At 43.7% G+C, this 24,343-nt stretch overlaps 1 protein-coding gene across 3 annotated transcripts in view; it reads left to right on the top strand.

Moving 5' to 3' along the window:
• The first annotated feature begins 1,307 nt into the window (after nt 1-1,307).
• DNAI4 (dynein axonemal intermediate chain 4) overlaps nt 1,308-24,343 on the top strand; it is a 66,477-nt gene continuing 43,441 nt past the window's right edge. For 2 of the 3 annotated variants that reach the window (XM_053246547.1, XM_053246545.1), the window contains exons 1-2: nt 1,308-1,409; nt 14,900-14,971. In XM_053246547.1, coding sequence (XP_053102522.1) covers nt 14,926-14,971 — 46 coding nt within the window. In that variant the 5' untranslated portion in view covers nt 1,308-1,409; nt 14,900-14,925. Of the gene's footprint in view, nt 1,410-1,450; nt 1,488-14,899; nt 14,972-24,343 lie in introns of those variants that run through there. The other variant, XM_053246546.1, reaches the window with a different exon arrangement.

The following is a 24,343-nucleotide window of genomic DNA, read 5'->3' as shown; positions in this document are numbered from 1 at the left end:
ATAGATCCGATTCAACCTTCCATTTTTAAAGTGTGAATAACAAATCTCTCAAGTAGTCCCGGTGTTCACTTTTTAATACTTGTGTGATATTACCATTGAAAGATCCTTTCCCCCACCATGCTATCAGGGTGGGCAATGCCCATCCCCCCCAAAAGCCAAAATGTCCAAAGAAACTAATAAAAATGGTCCAAAACCAATAATAATTGTCAGCCATTCTGTCCTCTACCAGCATTTCAGGTGGCAAGACTTTACTCTTATACACAGAAGAAGTTTCTGTCCAATTCACTGAGATGGTGTATTCCAGGCATCCCCAAACTGCGGCCCTTCAGATGTTGCTGAACTACAACTTCCAGCATACCCAGCCACAAAATTTGTGTCTAGGGATGCTGGGAGTTGTAGTTCAGCAACATCTGGAGGGCCACAGTTTGGGGATGCCTGCTGTATTCTTTACATATGCATGTGCGGATACTACCTGCAAGATTGTGGTCATTGTTACTCATTTAAGGATTCTTTACCATTGCAAGACTTTTTTTCAATCATTTTTTATATAGATTTTTTCTCTAAATGGATAAGAACAACATTTTTTCATATACTCATGTTGCTTTTTCTAATATATATATGTTTGGGTTGAATTTGTACTTATCTTTAACAATGAATTCTGTCCAATTTGTTGAGATGCAATATCTTTGTCACATGTATGTGCAGATACTATTTGCAAGTTAATTGTTATTGTTATCCATTCATTCTAGACTATTAATATAGCATCTTCAGTTACAGACAAAATGGATATCATCATCATCATACTTTATTTATGGTTTTTAACCAAAAAAGAAATAAAAATCTTTACATAGTTAAAAGGATATATGTGTTTTGTTTATTCCCTCCACATAGATCCTTAGATCTTTAGATGTAGCACAGTTTGTGCTTTTGCAATTATTGGCAACTTTTTCATGGCCCCTCTGTTTCTACATTTGCATGGTTCTTTTTTTGTTTTTCCTGTTCAGCATTTCAGGTCTGACTGACTCAGTCACTGCAGCCCTGCACTTCCCTGCCTGTAGCTTGCAAGCCTGCAGTGTTGACATATAGTGGGCGCTGGTAGTAAAATTCCTTAAACACCTATAAGAGCCCACGAAACAGTTTCACATAGCAGTGTTCATATGGCAGGAGCCAATCCCAGGGCTTGCCTTTGTTGTCAAAAGATGGGCTGAATTCAAATAGCCCTATCAGGAAGACATCATACTGATTGACAGCTCCCTCTGCCTCTGCCTAGCAATCAGTGTGGCTGGGGGCAGTCCTTGTTCTAGTCTTCTGAAGGAAGAGACGGGCAATCACCATTCATTCTTGGACAGTGTGCTGAGAGCAGAGCTTGCTGAGAGACCATTTATTTTGTTTATTGAGCCTCAGATTATGTGAGTTAAGTTTATGTAATTGTCAGATTGTGTGCGTTTGGGCACCTTTGAGGAACTAATCGACACAAAACAAAACGTGTAGGTAACCCTAACCCTGCCCCTCTCTAACCCTAACCCCGCCCCTCTCTAACCCTAACCCTGCCCCTCTCTAACCCTAACCCTGCCCCTCTCTAACCCTAACCCTGCCCCTCTCCTCCGGTCTGTACCTGAAGCGATCACTTTGCCCTACCACATGAAAGGGCCACCCCTGCTACATGCATGCTTTATTTGCACTTTTATTATCATGAACTTGCAATAATTACTAATTTCCTGCCAGGTCTGCCATGATTTAAAAACCACCATTTCACAAATTGGGAATCTAATCTTCCCATAGTTGCAGTCTGCAGATATTTCCTATCATCATTTGGACAGTTTTATTTATAAAACAAGGGGTAGCTTAGAAGCTTTTTACACCCGCCTCCCTGGTTACGCACTCTGGGGCCCTGCAAAGCCACATCCCCCCCCCCCGCACCCACCAATTTCTTTGTGCGGGACAGCAGAATAGGCATGGCTCCTCCCGCCCCTGGAAAGAGCAAGCTGCAAATGTGAGAAATAATTATAAGCCTCTCATGCTAGTACTATGTGGAAATAACAACTTTATTTGTGGAGGGTTTGGGTGGGTTTTTTGTTTGTTTTTAGCATTTATAAATACACCAAAGCTACAGAGCCAGACAGATGGTTTTCTAGGCATTCAGGGTTACAAGTAAAAAGAGAGAGGGAAATTATATATATATATAAACTCTCTGTTAGGCATTTCTGAAATAGTAAGAAGTGGCAGGTGGGCCAGGCTTCCAGAGAGGCCTATGCATAGGCCTCGCTGAAGCCTGAAGCTCTCCAAGGCAGGCCTTGGAGATTAGCAGGAGCAGACAGTCAAGAAAGGGTTAACTTTCCTCCCAGCCCTATTGGTTCTCCTGGAGTTTTGTGCTCCTCCCATGCTTGGAGTTTGTATGGAACTGCAGAGCCCAGGTAGCTGGCTGTTGAACTGTGGGTCTCCCTCCAACCAAGACGGGAAATAAAACATTTGTTGTTTGAAAGTAAACCCTTTGCTGTTTGTTGTGTGTGTGTGTGATTTGTTCCCCTTGGTCAAGGTACCATGTTGCTCTCTCTCCCCACCCCCATGAACCGTGTGTGTGTTACACATGGGACAGAAGTCCCATCCTGTCTGTGTGTGTGTGTGTGTGAGAGAGAGAGAGAATTCTTAACCTTTAAAAAACAACCAACAAAACATTTTCAAAGTATGCCAAAACATGTACTCATGGCATGTTTTTATAACTGTCTGAAAATGGGTGTCTTTGAGTGTAGAGGCTTTTACAGGTATGTTTCTTGGAATGACATAGCCACCTAATGGCTCAGTGGGGAAGTAACTTGCCTAAGGAGCAAGAGGTTGCTGGTTAGCATCCCCACTGCTATGTTTCCCAGACTCCTATATCAGGCAGCAGTGATATAGGAAGAAGCTGAAAGGCATCATCTCATACTGCATGGGAGGAGGCAATGGTAAACCCCTCCTGTATTCTATCCAAGAAAACCACATGGCTCTGTGGTCGCCAGGAGTCGACACCAACCCGATGGCACAACTTTACCTTTTACTTCCTATATGCCCACAGCAGTTAGTGTTGTTGTGTTTTGTTTTTTTGCTCCACCCTTGCACCACCCACTTTGGCTCTGCCCACCTGCCTGGCGCCCACCCAGTCTCAGGAGTCACCAGCCGCCACTAGGCTGGAGGTGGCCCTCTGACTAGTAGCTGTTGATAGACCTCTCCTCCATGAAGTTATCCAAGCCCCTCTTAAAGCCATCCAGGTTGTTGGCTGTCACCACATCTCGTGGCAGAGAATTCCACAAGTTGATTATGCATTGTGTGAAAAAATATTTCCGTTTGCTGGTCCTAAATTTCCTGGCAATCAATTTCATGGGATGACCCTTGGTTCTAGTGTTATGTGAGAGGGATAAGAATTTATCTCTATCCACTTTCTCTACTCCATGCATGATTTTATAGACCTCTATCATGTCTCCCAGCAGTCGTCTTTTTTCTGAACTAAATAGCCCCAGGTGTTGTAGCCTTGCCTCATAAGAAAGGTGCTCTAGGCCCCTGATCATCTTGGTTGCCCTCTTCTGCACCTTTTCCAGTTCTACAATGTCCTTTTTTAGATGTGGTGACCAGAATTGTATGCAGTACTCCAGGTGTGGCCACACCATAGTTTTGTATAAGGGCATTATAATATTAGCAGTTTTATTTTCAATCCCTTTCCTATGATCCCTAGCATGGAATTGGCCTTTTTCACAGCTGCTGCACATTAAGTCGACACTTTCAACGAGCTGTCCACCACGACCCCAAGATCCCTCTCTTGATCAGTCAATGACAGCTCAGATCCCATCAATGTATACTTGAAGATGGGGTTTTTCGTCCCAATATGGAACCTTGGGATGAAGACTCTTCTGAAACTTTCCCCCCAGGAAGACCTGGAGCCACCACAAGATCCTCCAAGCCCCATCCAGACAGGCAGATCAGGAGGATACCATGTTCAATGATAGAAGAAGTCTCTGAGAGGTCCAGTAGAACCAACATAAATGTTTTTCTTTTCTACATAAGGTTAATCCAAGGTTATTAGACTGAAATAACCCAAGGTTATTTCAGTTCCAATACCAAGATAAAAGATGAATTGAAAGGGTCTAGATCCCCATTTCATCCAAGAAACCTGCAACTGTGCCATCACTTTCTCAAACAACTTGCCCAAGAATAGAAAGTTGGAGACTGGTCAATTATTTTCTAGTATAGAGGGATTAAGGGAAGACTTAAGTACTGCCTTCACCACTGCAGTTTATAAACTAGATGGAATAGCACCCTCACTTAGAGATGCATTAATAACCTTCTCAGCCTAGTCAGCCAGAACTCCCCTGGCCACCTTAAGCAGCTGCTGAGGGAAACGGTCAAGTACTGTACAGGACAATGATACTCATGCTGTCAACGGTCCTGATCAGATCCCCAGGCAAAACAAGTTAAAAAGAATCCATAGTTACTCAGTAGTTGACAAAGGCACAACTACAAGCCCTGCATCTAATGTGCTATCCAGGTTTTTGTATCATTTTTGTGCCCTTTCCATTATCTCCCATTTCTCATATCTTAGCATCTAGGTATTTCCCCTTTCCGACCTCTATGTTTAGAGTAGTGCAGCCAGGAAGTCTGTTGTGCAGCCCATTTCTATGCATATACACTTCAATGTTCACTTTGGGAACAATTTGTCCTGGATGGCTCAGGAGATCATAGCAGCCATGACAACTATTAGCCTATCCCAAGTGGTCTTGGGACCGTTGCTCATCACACACTTGATCTGTTCTTTTACTCTGATCAGGGTGGTGGTCTGTGGATGGGAACTCCTGTAATTTCCTCATTGTAATGGACAGACCACAATCTGGTTAAGGTTGGATTCATAACCATCTCACGCCTCCTCAGGGATCAGGGAATTCCAAGAAACTTTTAAGGGATTTAGTGTTGGCTCTGCCGTTGATCCTGTTGATGCTCTGGTGGAGAATTGGAATACTTGTACAATTCTCTGGTGGAGAATTGGAACAGCAAACTCACCAGGGCAGTAGACATGATCGTTCCTAAGTGTCCTCTCCAACCCGCTTCAAAACTGGCTCCTTTATATACAGAATAACTATGGGAGTTGAAGCGGCAAGGTAGAGGATTGGAGTGCAAGTGGAGAAAAACTTGACTCAGATTCAACATATTACAATATCGAGTGCATTTGAAGACCTATGGTCAGGCAATACATACGGCAAAGAAGTGATTCTTTTCTGCCCATATTGCATCTGTATGCTCATGTCCAGTAGAGTTGTTCAGGGTTGTGAGAGGTCTAGTACGTACCCCATCTCCCTTGAATCAGTATTTGGAACCAGCAATTATCCGCTGTGATGTTTCTAATGAGTTCTTTGTGGATAAAATCTCTCATATTCAAGCCGACTTAAGAGTCAGACCTCACAATTACTGTAGTATCTGATACGAAGGTGTCCAGCAACCCTTCTTATGTGGTTAGGCTGGATCGGTTTCTATTTGTGACTCCTGAGGATGTGAACAAGTTGTTTGGAATGGTGTGGCTTACCACCGGCTTTCTTGGACCTTGTCTGATGTAGCTTATACTATCTGGGAGGGGGGTTGTTATAGAGGGCCTGGTAGATTTTATAAATGCTTTTCTGAGGGATTGCAGGATGTCTCCTTAGCTTAAGGAGCCAATAATGAGACCTCTTCTGAAGAAGCCTACATTGGCTTATATTTGAGTTAAGCAAATATAGGCCTGTCTCCAATCTTCCGTGGTTGGGCAAGGTAATTGAGAAGGGGGTGGCCTCTCAGGCCCAGACAGTCTTGGAGGAAACTGATTATCTAGATCCATTTTAAACTGGCTTTTGGGCAGGCTATGGGGTGGAGATTGCTTCAGTCGACCTGATGGATTATCTCCAATTAGGAATTGACAGAGAGAGTAGGACTCTGTTTGTTGTTTTTTTAAATCTCTTTGCAGCTTTTGATACTGTTGACCATAGTATCTTTCTGGAATGTCTGAGGGGTTTGCGGGTGGGAGGCACTGCTTTGCAGTGGCTCCGCTCCTACCTCTTGGGCAGATTCCAGATTCCGTTGATTGGAGACTGTTGCTCTTTGATATGATTTTTTATATGGTGTCCCCCAGGGCTCCTTATTATCTTCAGTGCTTTTTAACATCTACATGAAACTGCTGGGAGAGATCATCAGGAGACTTGGTGCAGGGTGTTATTAGTATGCTGATGATAAACAAATCTATTTCTCCATGTCATCAGGAGAAGGCATGACCTCCCTAAATACCTGCCTGAAGGCTGTGATGAGCTGGATGAGGGATAACAAAGTGAGACGGGGGTACTTATTTTGCGGGGTCGGAACATGGGAGACTTTTTTGATCTGCCAGTTCGGGATGGGGTCACACTTCACCAAAAGGTACAGGTATGCAGTCTGGGGATGCTTCTGGATCCAAACCTCTCCCTGCTGTCCCAGGTTGAGGTGGTGACCAGAGATGTTTTCTATCAGCTTTGGGTGATATGTCAACTATGTCTGTTTCTTGAGATAAATGACCTCAGAACAGTAGTACATATACTAGTAACCACCAGAACTGATTACTACAATACACTCTATGTGGGGCTGCCTTTGTATGTCGCCCGGGAACTGCATTTGCTAAAGAATGTGGCAGCCAGGTTGGTCTCCTTGGTCCCTCAGGGCTCTGTATAATCTCTGATGTTGTTTAACATCTACATGAAACCACTGAGAGAGATCATCAGGAGATTTGGTGCAGACAGGGTGCTATCAGTATGCTCATGACACCCAAATCTATTTCTCCATGTCAACATCATCGGGAGAGGGCATAACCTCCCTAAATGCCTGCCTAGAGGCAGTGATGGGCTGGATGAGGGCTAACAAGCTGAGACTGAATTCATATAAGACAGAGGTACTTAGAGGTCAGAACTCAGGAGATGAGTTTGATCTGCCTGTTCTGGATGGGGTCACACTTCCCCGGAAGGAACAGGTATGTAGTCTGGGAGTGCTGTTCTGGATCCAAGCCTCTCCCTGGTGTCCCAGGTTGAGGCAGTGACCAGAAGCGTGTTCTGTCAGCTTTGACTGATACGCCAGCTGTGTTCATTTCTTGAGATAAACGATCTCAGAACAGTGGTACATATGCTGGTAACCTCCAAACTAGATTACTACAATGCACTCTATGTGAGGCTGCCCTTGTGTATAGTCCGGAAACTACAATTGGAACAGAATGCGGCAGCCAGGTTGGTCTCTGGGTCATCTCGGAGAGACCATATTACTCCTGTATTAAAAGATCTACACTGGCTGCTGATAAGTTTCCAGGCAAAATACAAAGTGTTGGTTATAACCTATAAAGCCCTAAACAGCTTGGGCCCTGGGTATTTAAGAGAATGTCTTCTTTGTCATGAACCCCACCGCTCATTGAGATCATCAGGAGAGGTCTGTCTGCAGTTGCCACCGGCTTGTCTGGTGGCTACTTGGGGATGGGCCTTCTCCGCTACTACCCCAAAGCTTTGAAACACACTCCCTGCTGAAATGAGGGCCCCCCCATCCCTGACAACTTTTAAAAGGTCTTTAAAGATGCTTCTATTCACCCAGGCATTTAACTAAATATTGTTTTAATAGTTTTAACATTGTTTTAAAATGTTGTTTTAAAATTTAAATTGTTGTAATGTTTTAACTTTTTCTGTAACATTTATTTTGTTTTAACTAATGTTTTAATTTTTCTGTTGTCATTTATTTTAACTAATGTTTTAACCTTTTCTGTTTGTTTGCTTTGTTGTAAACTGCCCAGAAGCTTGAGCTTGGGGCGGTATAAAATATGTCAAATAAATAAATAGTTTACTCAAAGTAAATTCAACTAAACTCCACGATGATTCATGATGACTAGGTATAAATAAGATTGCAGCCTCAGCGTGCCACTTCTTCAAGTTTCCCCTTAAATGATATATATTTACAGTATAGTTTCAATATAACCATGAATGTGTACCTCAGCACAATAAACCCTTTTTAAAGTTGAGACCAGACATATGATTTTAACTTGCCTGAACATGTCTTCTTATTGGGAAATTACCCTTCATGAATTCCTGTTTGTCATTGTTGTAGACAGAGATGCCAGTGCAAATATTTAGAAGCAAGGTGGTAGTGCGCTTTGATTCAACTAACGTGAAAAACTTGAGGCAGGCTGAATTATCATGCACATGCATTATATTTTTATGGGGATGTCTTTATTTTTTGTTGTGTCCAATACACCAAGCTGCATTTCATCTGAGATGTCTCTTGACCTCACCATGTGTTCACATTGGCTGATATTGTCTTTCACTATTGAATCATCAATTACTTCTGTTGAGGAATTGCCAGGGTAATCAGCTATTAGCAGTTATAGCACCATACATGAGCCAGTTCTCACACCCAGCATCCCATGCTAATGAGCTCTCCAGTGGAGAAAATTTCAGCTAAGTATCCAGAGTAATTTCAATTTATATGATATTCTAGAAACAGTCTAGCCTGTAAAAACAGAAGCGGCTCTTGAATTGGTTTAGTTTGATATAAACTTTTCTTTGCATTGCAGCCTGTTTTTTAATTTTATAAAATTATAAACATGCACAACAAAATCAGATATTAATCTAACAAAATAATCCAAAATATAAATACAACAAACAGCCTTGGTCAGAACAACCAGAAATTCTAAGAAACAACATATCTTCTCTCATAATTAAAAATAATTAAATAAGCCCTTACCTATTACAACATAGTCAGTATTTGCTTCTTTATATCATCCTGATTAAATTCACTATTCAAATAGTAAAAATTAGAGTTCCCGTTTTCCACAAATATCCACAACATTTTAAGTATTCCAGAATGAACATAAGTAATTGTAGTAACCTTGGACATAACTATAATGAACCATATTTTCTGCAGCCATTCACTTATAGAGGGACATGTGGTAGGTTTCCAATATTTTGCTATCAGCATTCAATTTTTATAAAGTTATGACTCTTTTTAGGTCTGTTAGTGTGAGGTACCAAAGATTTTGAACAAAAGCTCTGGCAGCAGGGCTCAGATGCCTTGCTCTCTGAGGAATCATGACAACCCCTGCTAACTTGGCAAAGAGGTACCTTTTAACCTGGTGATTCTCTTTATTTAGCAGGGGGAGAGTAACTGGCCCTCTCCACCCCCAGCACAGTACCTCCAGTGACTGTTGCTGGTGTCTATCTTGTGTTTCTTTTTAGATTGTGAGCCCTTTGGGGACAGGGAGCCATCTTATTTATTTGTTATTTCTCTTTGTAAACTGCCCTGAGCCATTTTTGGAAGGGCGTTATAGAAATCAAATAAATAACAACAACAACAACTCCCAGGCAGAGCTAATTATTGGGAATTCTCTGCAGCACCACCCAGATAATGACCACATGTGGTACTTACTGCAGCTCTTCAGTCCAGGAGACCTGAGAATCTAAAATGAACCTGGCTGCTTTACAGATGCTCCAGGCTTGGCCCCTCAGGCTGAGCAATTCATCTGACTAAACAGCTGCTAGACTGGGATTTTTGTGTCCCTCTTTAAAACCCAGCAATTTGCAGAATTCTGACATTATATTTGGGGCTGATGGTGTGGGGATTGGCATCCCTGACGCTTTTGTGGGGAGCGGGGCCACAAAAGCCACATGGAAATTGGTTTTTTGATTTAGATTGTCATAATGCTTTTATTACTATTATAAGTAAAAACAGAAGATGTTACATCTCTGAGATTGCAACAAAAATACATGTTTACAAACAAGATCTTATCCATCCAAGAAAAAACTCCATTCATAAGAAAGATACGAAAGTAGTAATAGTTTATATAAGGAGTAAAAGATATTTAATTAACTAGTCACACAAAGTAAATCTAGGCAGCCATATAGAATTTTGAACCTCCCAAGGAACCAGCTAGACAAAGAAAGGAGAACCAACCCTTCCACATAGGTAATTTAAACACCTGTTGTGTTCTGCAGTAAAAATACTCATCTCAAACATTAAACTATATTCTTTATTGAGAATATAAATTTCCCCACTACCAATTTGTCCTTCATCTGATTTAACTCCTATGTGAATGGAAAGAAAAGGAAAAGGAAAAGGAAGGAAAAAAATCTAAAAGCTATTCAGAAACTTTCAAAATCTTAGATCTAATGAATCTGATGATAAAAGGGTAAAATTTAAGTTTTATTGTACTAAATAATAATTTTCTAAATAAAAAGCGTGTGATGTATGCGGCGCGCGCATGCACAGCAGCAACAGGCGCGCACGCGCACCGCGACAAGCGCATGTGTGCTTGTGTTTACCAGACTTCCAGGCAACGACGGGGGCAGGGGCGGCAGGGAGGAACGCTGCCGCCCCCAAAACTTTGTTCTTAAAAGCAGCGCCGGAGGGGGAAGAGCAGCGGGAGGGGTAAGTACTACCCCCCCGCCCTTAAAGGTAGACCCCCCTCAGTGCCGGACCGCCGGACCGGTCCGGTTCCGAACCGGTTCGGAGGCCTCCAACATGGCCTCCGAACCGGTTCGTGCACATCCCTAATAAGTATCCAACTCTGTGCCATAACTATACCACAAAATCTTAAGCAGATCACATCAATCACTTCATACTGGCTTTCCTCTCCATAAACAGCCTCAGTGAGAGGTCTAAAAATAATAGGAACTCAAAAAAAAGAAACAACAATGCAAAGAACATTATTATTATTATTATTATTATTATTATTATTATTATTATTATTATTATTACATTTATATCCCGCTCTTCCTCCAAGGAGCCCAGAGCGGTGTACTACATACTTCGGTTTCTCCTCACAACAACCCTGTGAAGTAGGCTAGGCTGAGAGAGAAGTGACTGGCCCAGAGTTACCCAGCTAGTATTATGGCTGAATGGGGATTTGAACTCGGGTCTCCCCGGTCCTAGTCCAGCACTCTAACCAATCTATAAGCTCAAAAGATATTATCTATAGGAATATCACTAAAAAAACAAACAAAGGAAACAACTACAGAAATAAATCTAACAATAAAAAAAATAGAAAATGGATTTTGAACCTCCCATCCGAATCTCCAGTTAGGCTTAAGAAAGAAGAGAGTTGCTTGTTAAGAGGAAAAGACTGATCAGCAAAGACCTGAAGCTTAACTGTTGTAAATGCAAAGCCAACCCCCCCCCCCAAATAGAGAGAGAAAGAAAGAAAAACCATTACCCTTTGGTATAAAGATTTCCCTCTTCATAAAATTCTTGATAACAGCTGTTAAATTAACAGGGCCAAGTCTTTATGTTGGAAATAACTAATTACACATACAAGACAAAAATATAACAGTAATTATAACAATAAACTGAATCTATAAATATATAAACTAATTTCCCTAGTCCTTGTCATACTTTTGCAAATAACAACAGGGAACCCAATGCAGAAAAAAAAGATTAAAAATCTACTTTCAGTAATATCTATTCAACCTTATAGTTTCAACTGAAAATTTCAACTATATGCCCTTAAACACAGATCTCCCTATTACCAATATCTTAGATTTGCTATTTCATAAGAGGGAATAAAATTGAGTATATTCACATTAAGTAAGCTAGGCAATAGTAATAGCTAAAATAACAGATTGGGCATATATGTCCGTTGTATATCAGTTTTTATAGCCTAGATGTATACTTTTTTTCTTCTTAAAGTGAGTCAAGAAATTTAAAAAAAAAACTCATTAGTGGGGAAAAAAGATAATAAGGGCTATGAATTTACAAAGGAAGGGAAAGGAAAGAAAACCCTATTACCTATTTCCTTAGTAATTCTCAATATCATTTACATCCTGATTTCAAAGCAAAATAATAAAGAGCCCCCAGAGTCCAAAGAAAATCAAATCAAATCAAATCAAATTAGTATTAAAAATTCTTTGGAGTACCATCAAAGGGTCAACGAGAGAGCCTTAACAAACATTCCCAATAGTAAGTAAGTAAAACTTTATTTTGGTCATAGACCAGCAATACAACAATATTAAAATAATGATGATAATAATAATAATAAGATGATAATATAAAATCAGACTACATTTATATGCATTCAGCATATTATATAACAATATTTGGCCACGATATGAATAACATCCGGATTAGGATTAGTGAGCAAATAGTTTAAATAAAAATCCTCTCCACGACCCAGAAAATTAATCAAAAGTGGGGCAATTTGTTGGCGTCTTATGTCTCTGTAATATTCACAATGCAGTAAAACATGAGCAGTTGTTTCAACGTTACCAGATCCACAAGGGCATAATCTTGATGCGTATGGTATACCCTGGAATCTCCCATGGAGCACAGCTGTTGGGAGAGCATTTACACGGGCAAGTGTTAGAGCTCGTCTAAATTTTGGAATTAAGATGCTACTTAAATATGTAGCAGACTTGAGCTCGGTACACTGACTACCTATGTAAATGCTACTCGGTAACTTTGCATGTTCCATCTGCAACTCCACATCATGGATACGTTGCACAATTTCCAATAGATATCGAAACTCTGCAGGGAGACTAAACAATGTCGAACTAGACAAAGAGAAACTTGCTCGTGAGAAAATGTGTTATCAGGTTTCATGTAGCGAACATTCCCCCCCCCCCACCCCGTCCTTAAACAGCTGAGAAAAGTCTTAGTTCTTCTATTTATGATGATTCCAGTTTCCAGATGTTAAGTTTTGGGGCTGATTTCTAAGTAAAATTTACAATGCTGAGTGATGTTTGTACTCCATCAGTAGTGTGTTCATCCAATAAGCAAAGAAACAAAATAGTCCAAAAGATGCCGAACCATTCAAAATTATATCTTCTCCCCCATTTTCCATCATCATAGTTCGTGATAATTACAAGGACTAAAATTTAAGAAACCCCTTTCTAAAGAAAGCTTCTATTACCAGATTTCAAAGTAGTACTGTATTTAAACCTTCCATTCCATCCCTATTTCAGTACAGCTGAAGGTACGAAACAAAAAGTAAGCAAAGAGCTTAATTACCAGCCATAAAAGAGTTTTATCAGTGCCGAGAGTCCACTGCTGTATAAGAAAAGTAATCTCAGAGATTCCAGAGGAAGGAAAGAATAATAGGTAATTGGCAGGCCATTCCTTGGCTGGCAGGTGAAACTGAGCCTCTCTCCTTTCAGCCTGATACATAGTGCAGGAAGGTCTCTCCCGGGAGCTCATCCAGGGTTCCTCCAGACTTTTTCAAGCCTGGAATCTCCCTAGACTCACCCCCATTTGGGGGAGCAGGGGCGGCAAGCCCTGCTTTCGCATTCTGATCTCCATCTTGCCAATAAGAGATAATTAGACCAAACAGAAGCGAAAGCCCGCAGCAAGCAGTTTGTTGGATGCTTCCCAGTGGAACGCCATCTTGCCTCTGCCACATGGAAATTTGAAGTGGTGGTGGCTTACCAAGGCTTACCAAGGTGGTAACAGGCTTCTTGGCTTTTGAAGCAGAAAAAAGCTCCCTGAATGAACCGAGGAAGGATGCATCACATGGTCACCCCTCGCCAACCGCGAGTTTCTCAGTTGCGGATTTGAGTATCCACAACTGGGAAATTGTGGCAGGTCTCACCAACCACAACCTGAGTATCTGCTGTTTGGTGAGAAGTTTTGGGGGGATTTGGGGGTCAGTATGTCATGTCAGGGGGTCATTTGGGGGGGTTCAGGGGCAATTGGGGGGTTTGTGGTGATTTTTGAGGGTTTGAGTTGATTTCCAGGGGTCAGGGGGTCATTTCCGGAGGTCAGAGGGTCATTTCTGAGGGTCAGGGGGAGATTTTTGGGGTCCAAGGGCATTTCCTCCTCATTTTAAACTCCCCCCCAGTCTTTTTACGACCGTGATTCCCCTAACCCCCATCTTCAGTGCTTCTCAACCGTGAATTTGCCAACTGCGAGGTTTTCCAGAAATGGAACCCTCATGGTTGGCAAGGGATGACTGTAATGCCACCTTTTCCATAGCATTCTGGCAAGGAAAATTGTGCCAAGAAATAAATGGTCAGCCAGCTACTACAGAAACCTTTCCTGCTTTAAAACAAGGAAGACCATCTCTGATCTGTGTAAGCTCCCTCGTCCACCTCAAATTTCCACAGCACTTAAGTAGTGCTGTTCCTCTTCCCCACTACTGATGAAATTATTATTATTATTTATATATTAGGAACATAGGAAGCTGCCATATACTGAGTCAGACCATAGGTCCAACTCTCTCAGTATTGTCTACACAGACTGGCAGCGGCTTCTCCAAGGTTGCAGGCAGGAATCTCTCTCAGCCCTATCTTGGAGATGCCAGGGAAGAACGTGGAGCCTAGATGCTCTTCCCAGAGCGGCTCCATCCCCTAAGGGGAATATCTTACAGTGCTCACACTTCTAGTCTCCCTTTCATATGCAACCAGGGTGGATCCTGCTTAGCTAAGGGGACAAGTCATGCTTGCTACCACAAGACCAGCTCTCTTCCCATAGACCAGCTGTTGCTTTTCAATGAAAACGTTCTCATAGCAGTCTACACAGAAAAAGAATAAGAAGATGATTCCCTGGCTCTATGGGGCTCACAGTCTAAAAAACAAACACAAGGTAGACATCAACAACAACCATTGGGTGGATGCTGTGCTGTAGCTGAATAGGACTCTTCCCCATTTAATATAGATGAACCACCACTCTGAAGGATTCCTCTTGTTCAGTAACTAGATGGTATAAATAGGAGAAAATAGCCTTGGGAATGGGGTGGGGATAGGCGGCATTTCAGTACAGCCCTAGGAACATCACAGGCTGCCCTGCCCTGCCCGCTTTATCCGGTACCATATTTGATAATGCCTTCTGCCTTAGGCCCTTCAACCTTTATCCACCTGATCTGATATCAACCACCGATTGTCTTCTAACACATCTTCCTCCTTTTGATCCTTGTTTGTCTAAGAATCAAAACCCCTACTGTGGTCTGATATGGACCTTAGCCAAGGCCTGACAATCAGGAGCACCCCTTTTGCAGGTAAGAACTATCTTGTCATTTAACACTTTTTGTAACCCAATATTATCATGTTTTACTTGATTGTTTTTGGTTTACAAAAATAAAGTGCATTGCTGATACATTGTAATTTTTAAATTTTTATTTCTGAAGCTTGCTTTCTTTGACTTTTGTGGAAAGATGTCATTGCCATAATGTAGGACACAGATGTGCCTAAGCTCACTGATTTCAATGAGTAAGCCTGCCTATCTTAGACTGTGACCCACGTATACTGCACAATGACCCAGAGGGGATTCTCACTTTTCTGAGCAGTCATGTTTAAATGTCGACACTGAAAAGCAATCTGGCTAACAGAAGTGCTTTGTGTGTGTGTGTGTGTGTGCACGCGCACGCGCACGCGCACACTCATATTACATCATGTACAAGTATTGCATGCTGGAAGAGAATTACAAAGCATAAACAGACAGGCAGATGGAAGCGAGGGTACCATTCTATCTATTGTACTGTTGCCCCTTTAAAGTAAGCTATGATACTTGGTTAAAGAACTTTCAAGACTGAGTTGCATTTAGCACAATTCTGTTATCACCGTGTATTAATGAATTATTTTTGTTAATACACTTGTTTAAAGTTGTTAAATAATATATATGGTATTTCAGGCACAAAACAGTACAATATTATATAAACAACATCATATATTTCCAAAACTATGATGGCTGATAACTGCCAGTTCACATAAATTATCCTAAATTAAATGTGATAGCAAGAAATCAACTTTTTTTGTCCACTCCTAAAAAAACTGCTTTTCAGATGTTACATAATTATAAGGAATGCTATTTTCCCATTTCTAATATGACCTCAAACCTAAGATAAATTGGGTTTCAATTCTAAAAGACAAACCTTCAAAGGTTGTCATTTTCTGCAGAATCAAATTGTCCTAGTAAAAAAGATCCCAGACAAGTTCTTTTCTGTTGAGATCTGATTCCTGTTCAGAGTGCAAATGTATTTACAAATTACTGCAGTGTTCATCTTGCAGTTCTTTAAAAGCATCTCAGCTGTTTCTTTAAAATCCCACAGTATTTCAGGCTTGTTTTTCATATTTCCTTTAATATCATCTCTGCCTTACTTGACATGATGGCTGAATCAAGGTCTTTGCTCTTTATAAAAAACCACTCTATGGATGTGAAAGCTGGACTTTGAAGACACAAGACAGAAAGAGTATTGATGCTTTTAAACTTTGGTGCTGGAGAAGACTTTTGAGGATACCATGCACAGCCAGGAAAACAAACAAATGGATCATAGAACAAATCAATCGAGAATTTTCACTCAAGGCACAAATGACCAGTCTCAAACTATCATACTTTGGACACATTATGCTAAAACCCAGCTCCCTTGAGAAGTCCATAATGCTGGGAAAAGTTGAAGGAAAGCGAAGAAGAGGACGACCAGCAGCAAGGTGGATGGACTCTATTATGACAGCGATGAATGCACCACTGAGAGATCTTAAAGGCCAAGTTGAAGACAGATAATCTTGGAGAGAATCTATCTATGTGGTCACTAAGAGTCGACACCAACTTGACGGCACTCAGTCAATCAATCAATCAATGCAACTATTTATTATTTCTAATACTACTTTTCAATGTTACAGTTCCCAAAGTGGCATACAACACAACTAAAACAAATCAATATCATACAAATAGCCATGATCAAGAAACAGTATATTATTCATCCATGTACTTTACAGGACATTATTTCATTATAAAGAATGTAATGGAATTCGTGTAATTTTGTTAAGGGAAATACAAGGGGGCCTTCAGGAAGAAAATGGAAACTGGTTTTGATTAGGGATTTGAGGAAAGCAAGAGAGATGGCATCACAGTGGTGTTTTGGGAAGCAGTATAAAAGGTAGCAAGGGAGACTGGGCAGAATGGGAGAGTTAGTCTTGTGATAGCAAACATGACTTGTCCCCTTAGCAGGGTCTGCCTTGGTTGCATATGAATGGGAGACAACATGTGAGCACTTTAAGACATTCTCCTTAGGGGATGCAGCTGCTTTGGGGAAAGCATCTAGGTTCCAAGTTCTGTCCCTGACATCATCAAGATAGGGGTGAGAGAGATTCCTACCTGCAACCTAGGAGAAGCCGCTGCCAGTCTGTGTAGACAATACTGAGCTAGATGGACCATTAGTCTGACTCAGTATATGGCAGCTCCTATGTTCCTAGAATCATTTGAGGGTGCAAGAGACCTTTGGACAGCTGAAGGTGGTAGAGCTAGATGAGCAAAGGCCACAGACAGGGATATGTTGGGATATAAGAGAGGCAAGATAAGATGGGGTCAGCACTTGGGGACTTTTGAAGAAAAGAACAAGAAGTTTGTGCAGGATGTGGAAGTAGACAGGAAGCTGGTGATTCAGGGAGGGGCTCCAGATGATCAAATGAGAGAATTGAATTATTTTGGCAGCAGGGTACTGAGGAGAACACGGTAAGACAATGGAAGATCATAGAGGATAATACTGCTGTGATTCACGTTGGAGATCACTAGGATGTGGATCAGAGGGTTTGCTTGTTTTTTTTTTAAATAGAGGGAATAGAGTATTTCTGTGATGTTATAAAGCAGAAGAAACATGATTTGGCAATGGATGGATTATGGATTAAGGACAGAGAGGAGTCAAAGGGAAACCACTGGCTGTATCAATATATGGGCACCAAATAAGAGGGTTAGTGAAGTGACAGGATAGGATGACACAAAGAGGCGAGTCTCGTGATCGGTGAGACTTGCCCAGAGCGGGTTTGTGGGGAGAGCGGGCTTAGCCTGCTCTCCCTGCAGACGATCAGAGGGGAAGCCCTGGACGGCCAGATTGGCTGCCCACATGACTGCCAGCTCCATCATGGAGCCGGTGGGGACTTGGGAGTTCAGGGCCGTGCGGCCCCCGGAAGTTCCAGCACGCTCTGCGGGAGGCTGCTTTTTAGTGAGAAGAGCCTCAATGAATCATTGAATGAAGGAACAGGAAAAGCTTTTCGTTCAAGCAGCAAGGAAATGGAGAAAGCACAGAGAGAAGGAGGAATCCTATATAATAAAATGGTTGGGTACCTGTGTCCATGTCTTTTTCAGGTGTTCTGCACATGTGTGGTGCGCGTGTGCGCAGAACATGGCGAGAGAGACACGGAGCGGGCGCCGGTCGTCATGTTGGGCGGGTGGAGGAGAAGCGAAGCGGCGGGCCGAGGAGAAGCGGCCGACGCCGGGCGGGGGGAGGAGGAGCAGCAGCAGGCCGAGGAGAAGCGTCCGCCGCTGCTGGACAGCCAGGCGAAGCTAGGAGGCGGCGGGGGAAGCCGGGCGAGGCGGCAGCGGCCCCGGGTGGCGCCGGCCCTGGCCGGAGGAGGTGGTGGGCCCAGGCGGGAGGAGGCGGTGGGGGAGGGCGGAGAAGGCGGCGGGCCCGGGGGAAGCGGGCCCGGGGGAAGCCAGAGGAGGCGGCGGGCTGGCGCCCAACATCGGGCTCCGCAGCGGCGGCACTCGGCCCCACCAGAAACGGTGGGGGGGGGGGAGAGAGAGAAAGTTAGCTGGCCCCAAGGGTCTACTAGCGCCCGTTAATTTAACGGGCTGAAAGTTACTAGTATTTAATAAAAGAATCTATATCTACTACTACTACTACTACGAATATTTATATACTGCTCTTCAACCAAAGTTCTCAAAGCAGTTCACATAGAAAAATAAAGTATACATAAATAAGATGGTCCCCTGTCCCCAAAGGACTTACAGTCTAAAAAGAAACATAAGGTTGACACCAGTAACAGCCACTGGAGGGATGCTGCACTGGGGATGGATAGGGCCAGTTGTTCTCCCTCTGCTAAATAAAGAGAATCACCACTTTTAAAAGGTGCCTGTTTGCTCATTTAGCAAGGGTAGTCTATTGGTTTTACTTTTGATTGTCTCTTAACTAGTAACACACACCGTTTGAAACACATGTTGCATGCCTGTTCAGCAAAATAGGCAATGATATTGTCAATGGATAAGGAGAGTGAATGAAGGGAGGAGAGTCGGGAAGAAAGATGAGAAGTTTGGTCAAACATGTTGAGCTTGAGACAATGAAGTTTGGGTTAAGGGGAAAGTTCTGGGGCAGCATCAGCATAAACAATACTGGTAGCCATGGGATATTATGAGGTCAACTGGGACAGTGTGTAGAGAGAAAATAGCAGAGGACATTGATCTAAAGCAACTAGAGAGCAGCAGCTTAAAAGGTCTAGGAGAATAAAAATGAACATTTTTTTCCACCCTAAAAGGGCAAATGATTCAGATCTAGCAGGTTTCTATTGAAATGAAGTTCCATAAGTTGACAACTTTGCCTTCCTCAGTAGTAGAATCTGTAGTAAGATCTCTGGGTGGTACGTGTCAAATGGTAAAATCATGTGTTGCAGAGTAATTACTTATCCTCTATGGCTGAGTTTAGATGTACGCTATAACCACAGTTTTAGTTGGCTGAGGTTGTAATTAAGTATGCCCGAACATAAAATACCGTAGTTACGGGCTGAAAGCTAACTCCATTTTGCCCCACCAAACTCCAATTGGGACCTTGGGTTTTCTCTAAGCTATGTGGCTGACAACTGCAGTTTTGCTGACAAAGTGTTATGCCTGACTGCAGGCTCAGCAATCACTGTGGTTTTGCACCCATTTCAAAACCCTAATCATAGAGGTGGCAGTGCAGACCCATCCGTGGCTGCTTCATGCTTTGTTACTAGCACAGCTTTTCTGTTGGCTCCCAGGAGCCCCTCATTCATGTGGGAACCCCCTAAGTAGACTCCAGATGTTAACCAAAAGCGAGTTAACTCTCTGTCAAGGCCATCCTGCACTCAGGGTGAACTACCTTGTCTTTCCCCTCCTTCCACAAAAAGATAGCAGTAAGCCAATGTGCTAATTGGCTTAGCAGGAAGAAATAGATAAGCATGCATAGGTAAATCCACACACACACACACACACACACACACACACACACACACACACACAAAGGAGGTTGAGCAAGCTATACGAGCCTAAGAGATGCACCCATCAAAAGTACTGGTTAGGTTACTAGACTTTTCCATTTATACAGATTCCCCTTCTCGTGTCTTTACATGCTGTTTTCATGTCAAAAGCCTTGGCATTCCTTGGCAATTCCCACATTGTACACTCAGGAAGAAAGATCAACAACAATGGGATCCTTACTGGTCCCTCCCCAACAAAAAGGGTCAGTTAGAATTCGCCCCCAGGACATGTTTTGGGGTATAAAGATCCGCAGTTACATGATCCAGTGTGCTCCCTTGTGTGCTCTACTTGGGACTCCATCAGGTGCTCCTTGTGATCTCTGTGCTTCCTTGTGCCTTTCTCTTGGGATTCCATTGCCCATCAGCTTTGGGTGCAATTCGCTATTTACAGGCCATGCCGGGCTATGTTCAGTATTTTGTGCCATTTTCCAGATCAGTTCTCTTGCCCAGCCTAATCTGCCCAGTCTTCCTCACAAACCCAGGAAAATGGGTCCAAGGAGGAAGCCCCCTCCTAGGATCATCGTTATCAACTAACATCTTCTTATACCTGTTTTGGCCAGACCTGAGGAGTGAAGTTCATCAGTGGTCCCTGGAGCTCCCCGTCCAGACCAAGTGATATGAGCCTTTGCCTCTCCTTAGGCCCCAAATCTATCTCTATTCCCCTTTCTTAGATCCAACCTCTTTCTCTTGCCCACCTGGGAAATTACACAATTAGGATTCTAAGCTAAAATGCCTCATTGCAGTTAAATGTATTTTTGATAGTAATATTGCCTTAACCACATAATTCTCTCTTCCGTACTCCCTCCTACAATAAATATCTTCTTCTTCTTTTGAAACTTAAATCTTGTCTCAGTCCAGTCATTTCTTGAGTCCAAACATTTGCACAAATTAAAACTGACATGGAGCTATCCCCACTGAAGAGCTAATTCCCCCACAAAGCCTAAACATTGGGGTGCTGACCAAGCACCCCAGACAGTTCCATTAACAGCTTTCAGCAGTACTCACCTTCAACCTCTCGGAAAACCAGTCATGCACTTCCTATCAGCTATGGAGTTGCCAGGTTACAGGGACGCCACCATGCCCCATCCTGGACCAGCCAGCCTGTCAAGCTGCACTGCTTTTGGGGGGCACCCCCGATTCCCACTCTGTCCCTTGCTCCTCCCATCCAGCAAGTGGTAATGTGAAAGCATGGGACGACAGGACAAGCACTCAGTGCTTTGCTCCCTGAGAAGGGAGCAACAGTCAGCTTGTGCTTGTTCACAAGCACAAACGCTCCAAGTGGCAGTACAAGCAGGGCACTCCAACATGGCAGGGGAGGAGGCAAATGGTGGGGGGAGTATAAAAGGCCCGAGCAGGGAGGCTCCAGCAGCCAAGTTCAATTTTTCACACAGAAAGGGTGGGGAAGGGGGCACCAGCCCCTTCCCCTGGGGTGCATACATGCAATATTGGCCATACTTCATGAGAAGAACCATCCTGGATTACACCTAAATATTAGTTTTATTAACCCAGCAATAAAGCCAAGTGTCATGATAAAATCTTAGACATCCTCCCAAGGACTGCTCTCTCATGAGAGTGACAAGCCATAAAGGCACACATGTGGGCTGGAGGGCTTCTTCTGCCCAGCCCAATTACTAGGTTCCTGCAAGCCTCGGGGAAGGGCACCCCAGCAATGCCTTTCCCGGTCTCGGCAGCTGGTAGACAGAAGGATTAAAAGCACTTCCTCTGGCAGTCAGGTTATCCCTCAGGACATATGCATGATTTTCTCTGCCCACCACGGCCATGTGGCTTGGCAGGAATCACTGAAAATACTAGCTCCCCTCATCAGGGATTCCCCACAGCAGTTGCTCTACATACGCCCCAAAGCCGGTCCTGGCCAGGAATTTCAAATGGATTAAAGGGTCCATGCCACAGCCCATTGTCTGTGCCATCCATGCAAATAATCTGGGTGCGGTTGCTATTGGCAAGGTTTGAAAGGCAGCCCCCCAGAAGGGATTCCTGAGCAGCCAAGTTATATTCTTTTCTGGGAAAGGGGCCCCCGGCCCCTTCCCCTTTGGAGGATTTGTGCCCCCACAGGCCTGCTCATGATCAAGACTGGTCTCCAGAGTCCTTCTTGGGTCAACTGAGATTTTTGTTCAATGATACAGCCACTTGACTCAGGGCTCAATGGCCAGGTATGAGAGTGAAAGGCCATGGGGACACTCCCAGACAGCTCATGAAAAGGACCATCAGAGGAGAGAGGAAAGAATTGTCCACACAAATCTGCAAGGATGCCAAATGGCAAAACATCCCCTTCCCATGCTAACACCTCCCTCACAAGAGCATCAGGCCATAGGTGCTCTGAACAGAGCAAGGATGTTTTCTGGATGTCAGTCATGGGGAGTGCTACCCCAGAGACCGATTTCCTTGTCTTGGAGACTGCAGAAAAGCTGTTGCAAAACTATGCTCCCTGCCAGCCTCTCAGCCCATGTGTATATGTGTACCCTTGTGATTGCCCTGGAATGGCCATCCCACTGTCCTGGGGTGGCCAGAGAACGAGGGCTCCCCTTTCCCGATATTCCCCATGCCAACAGATCTGCATATAGTGCAAGGACAGACTGGGACTCAAGAGTTTTAAATGGGTGGGAAGTTCTGTGCTGGTACCCACGCCTCTCTTCCCACCGCGCACACACCAGGGCAAGGACAAGGGATTACCTTTGGGTGCACTGAAGTCTGCACAGGGAAAGAGGGTGGGGAGGTTTGGGGGGGGGGAATCCGTGCTTTTTTTTTTTTTACAAAGAAAGGGTGGGAAAGTGGGGCCCACCCACTTCCTCAGGAAGGTCACAACCCCAGTTTACTCATGAACAAGGCCTGATGATGAGTGTGGCAACAAAAGTCCGACTCAGACAATGCCCACTCACGAGAGTGTTGGGCCATGCATGCTCCAAGTAGAGCTGTGTTGCTTTGTGTTGGGAAGCAGTGGGCAGGGGTATCCCAGAGACTGCTTTCCTGGTCCTGGAGATGGCAGCCAAGGTGCCTTGGAAACAAGCCCCCTGCTTGGCCATTCATACCTCTGCACAGGTGTGCCGTCGCCTGTGGCCCCTGAAGTCAACCCAGCTGCCCTGGGATTGGAGAAGCAGAGGAAAGTGCCTTCTCCTGCGATTCCCCACTTATCTGCATACAGCACACAGATGGAGCAGACCCTGGGTTTTCAAATATGAGTAAAAGTACTGTCCCATTGAGCAACTCCACAACCATGCATGTGACCAGGCTATCGCACCTTTGGTGTCAGGATGTCCTCTCGAGTGTATGCAAGGCTTCAGAGGGATCTAGGAAGAAAGAAATAGTGGATTCCCCCCTTTAAACAAAGAGAGTAGGGGCCCACTAGAGTGGGGTCCCCTTGGATTCCCTGGTGGTTAAGTGGGCAGCTCAGCTTGTGAGTTTGCAGTCTGTGGGTGGGGATAGCGCCTTAGCAGGCACAATCATATCCCCCAGTAGACTGGCTCTCTCATGAGAGTGTGAGCCCACTGGGCATCAAGCTGCTTACAGCGGGTTTGTGATGGTTCTGGCTGGATTGCTCTGCTGGATCTTCCCTTGACATCTTCCCTGGTCATGGTGGGACAGACCCAACCAGCATCCTTTGCCCTCTCCCATCTGCATATCCCATTCTAGTGAATGTGGGTTTTCTCCTCCATTCCTGCACTGAAAATGGGATTCCATACCTCCCAGGCCCCCCACACCCACCTCAGAATTCAAGTTTGTGTGGTGCTTTCAGTTTGCATGTCCACTTCTAGGGGGAGGTAGTGTTGTCGCCATGGCTGGCAGAAGCAGCACTAGCATTGCAGGACATTTAAAAGGTTTTAGATGCCCTTCCCCTGCTGAGGGTGGGGGAGTGCTCAAAAATGCAGACCACACTCAGCATGCCTCCCTGGAGATCGTGGCCAATCATGGCTGAGCTGCTGACATGGTGACGCTTTGCTCACAGTCTGGCCGCAGAGTTTACTGGGATCGGGCTAAGTGTCAGGGAGTGGCTCCCCTCTCCTTCAACACCAGTTTGGCTGGTCGCAGTTTGTTGCCATCTGCAGCACAAATTGGAGTTGGTAATTGTAACCCTGGACACGATTAACTGTGGTTATCCTGTATGTCTGAACTCAGCCCGTAAGTAATTGAACAAGAAGCCAACTTTAACTGAGAAACAAAAACTTGATATTTATTACTAACTAAACATAAACTAAGAAAACAATAAACAGACTAAGAGTCTCTTATGCAGAGAGCGGGAGAATCTCTCAGTTTCTTCTGAGGCAACAATTCTAGGGAACAAGTGAAGAGAGGACAAATTCTGTGACTCCAACCCCAAGCCACTATATGGATATATTCAAATAGAGAAGCATTCCCCATACCATACAAAT

The sequence above is a fragment of the Hemicordylus capensis genome, chromosome 4, assembly GCF_027244095.1.
Source record: "Hemicordylus capensis ecotype Gifberg chromosome 4, rHemCap1.1.pri, whole genome shotgun sequence".
NCBI lineage: Eukaryota > Metazoa > Chordata > Lepidosauria > Squamata > Cordylidae > Hemicordylus > Hemicordylus capensis.
The sequence above is the reverse complement of the archived record's forward strand: the minus strand, read 5'-3'. Positions and strand labels throughout refer to the sequence as shown.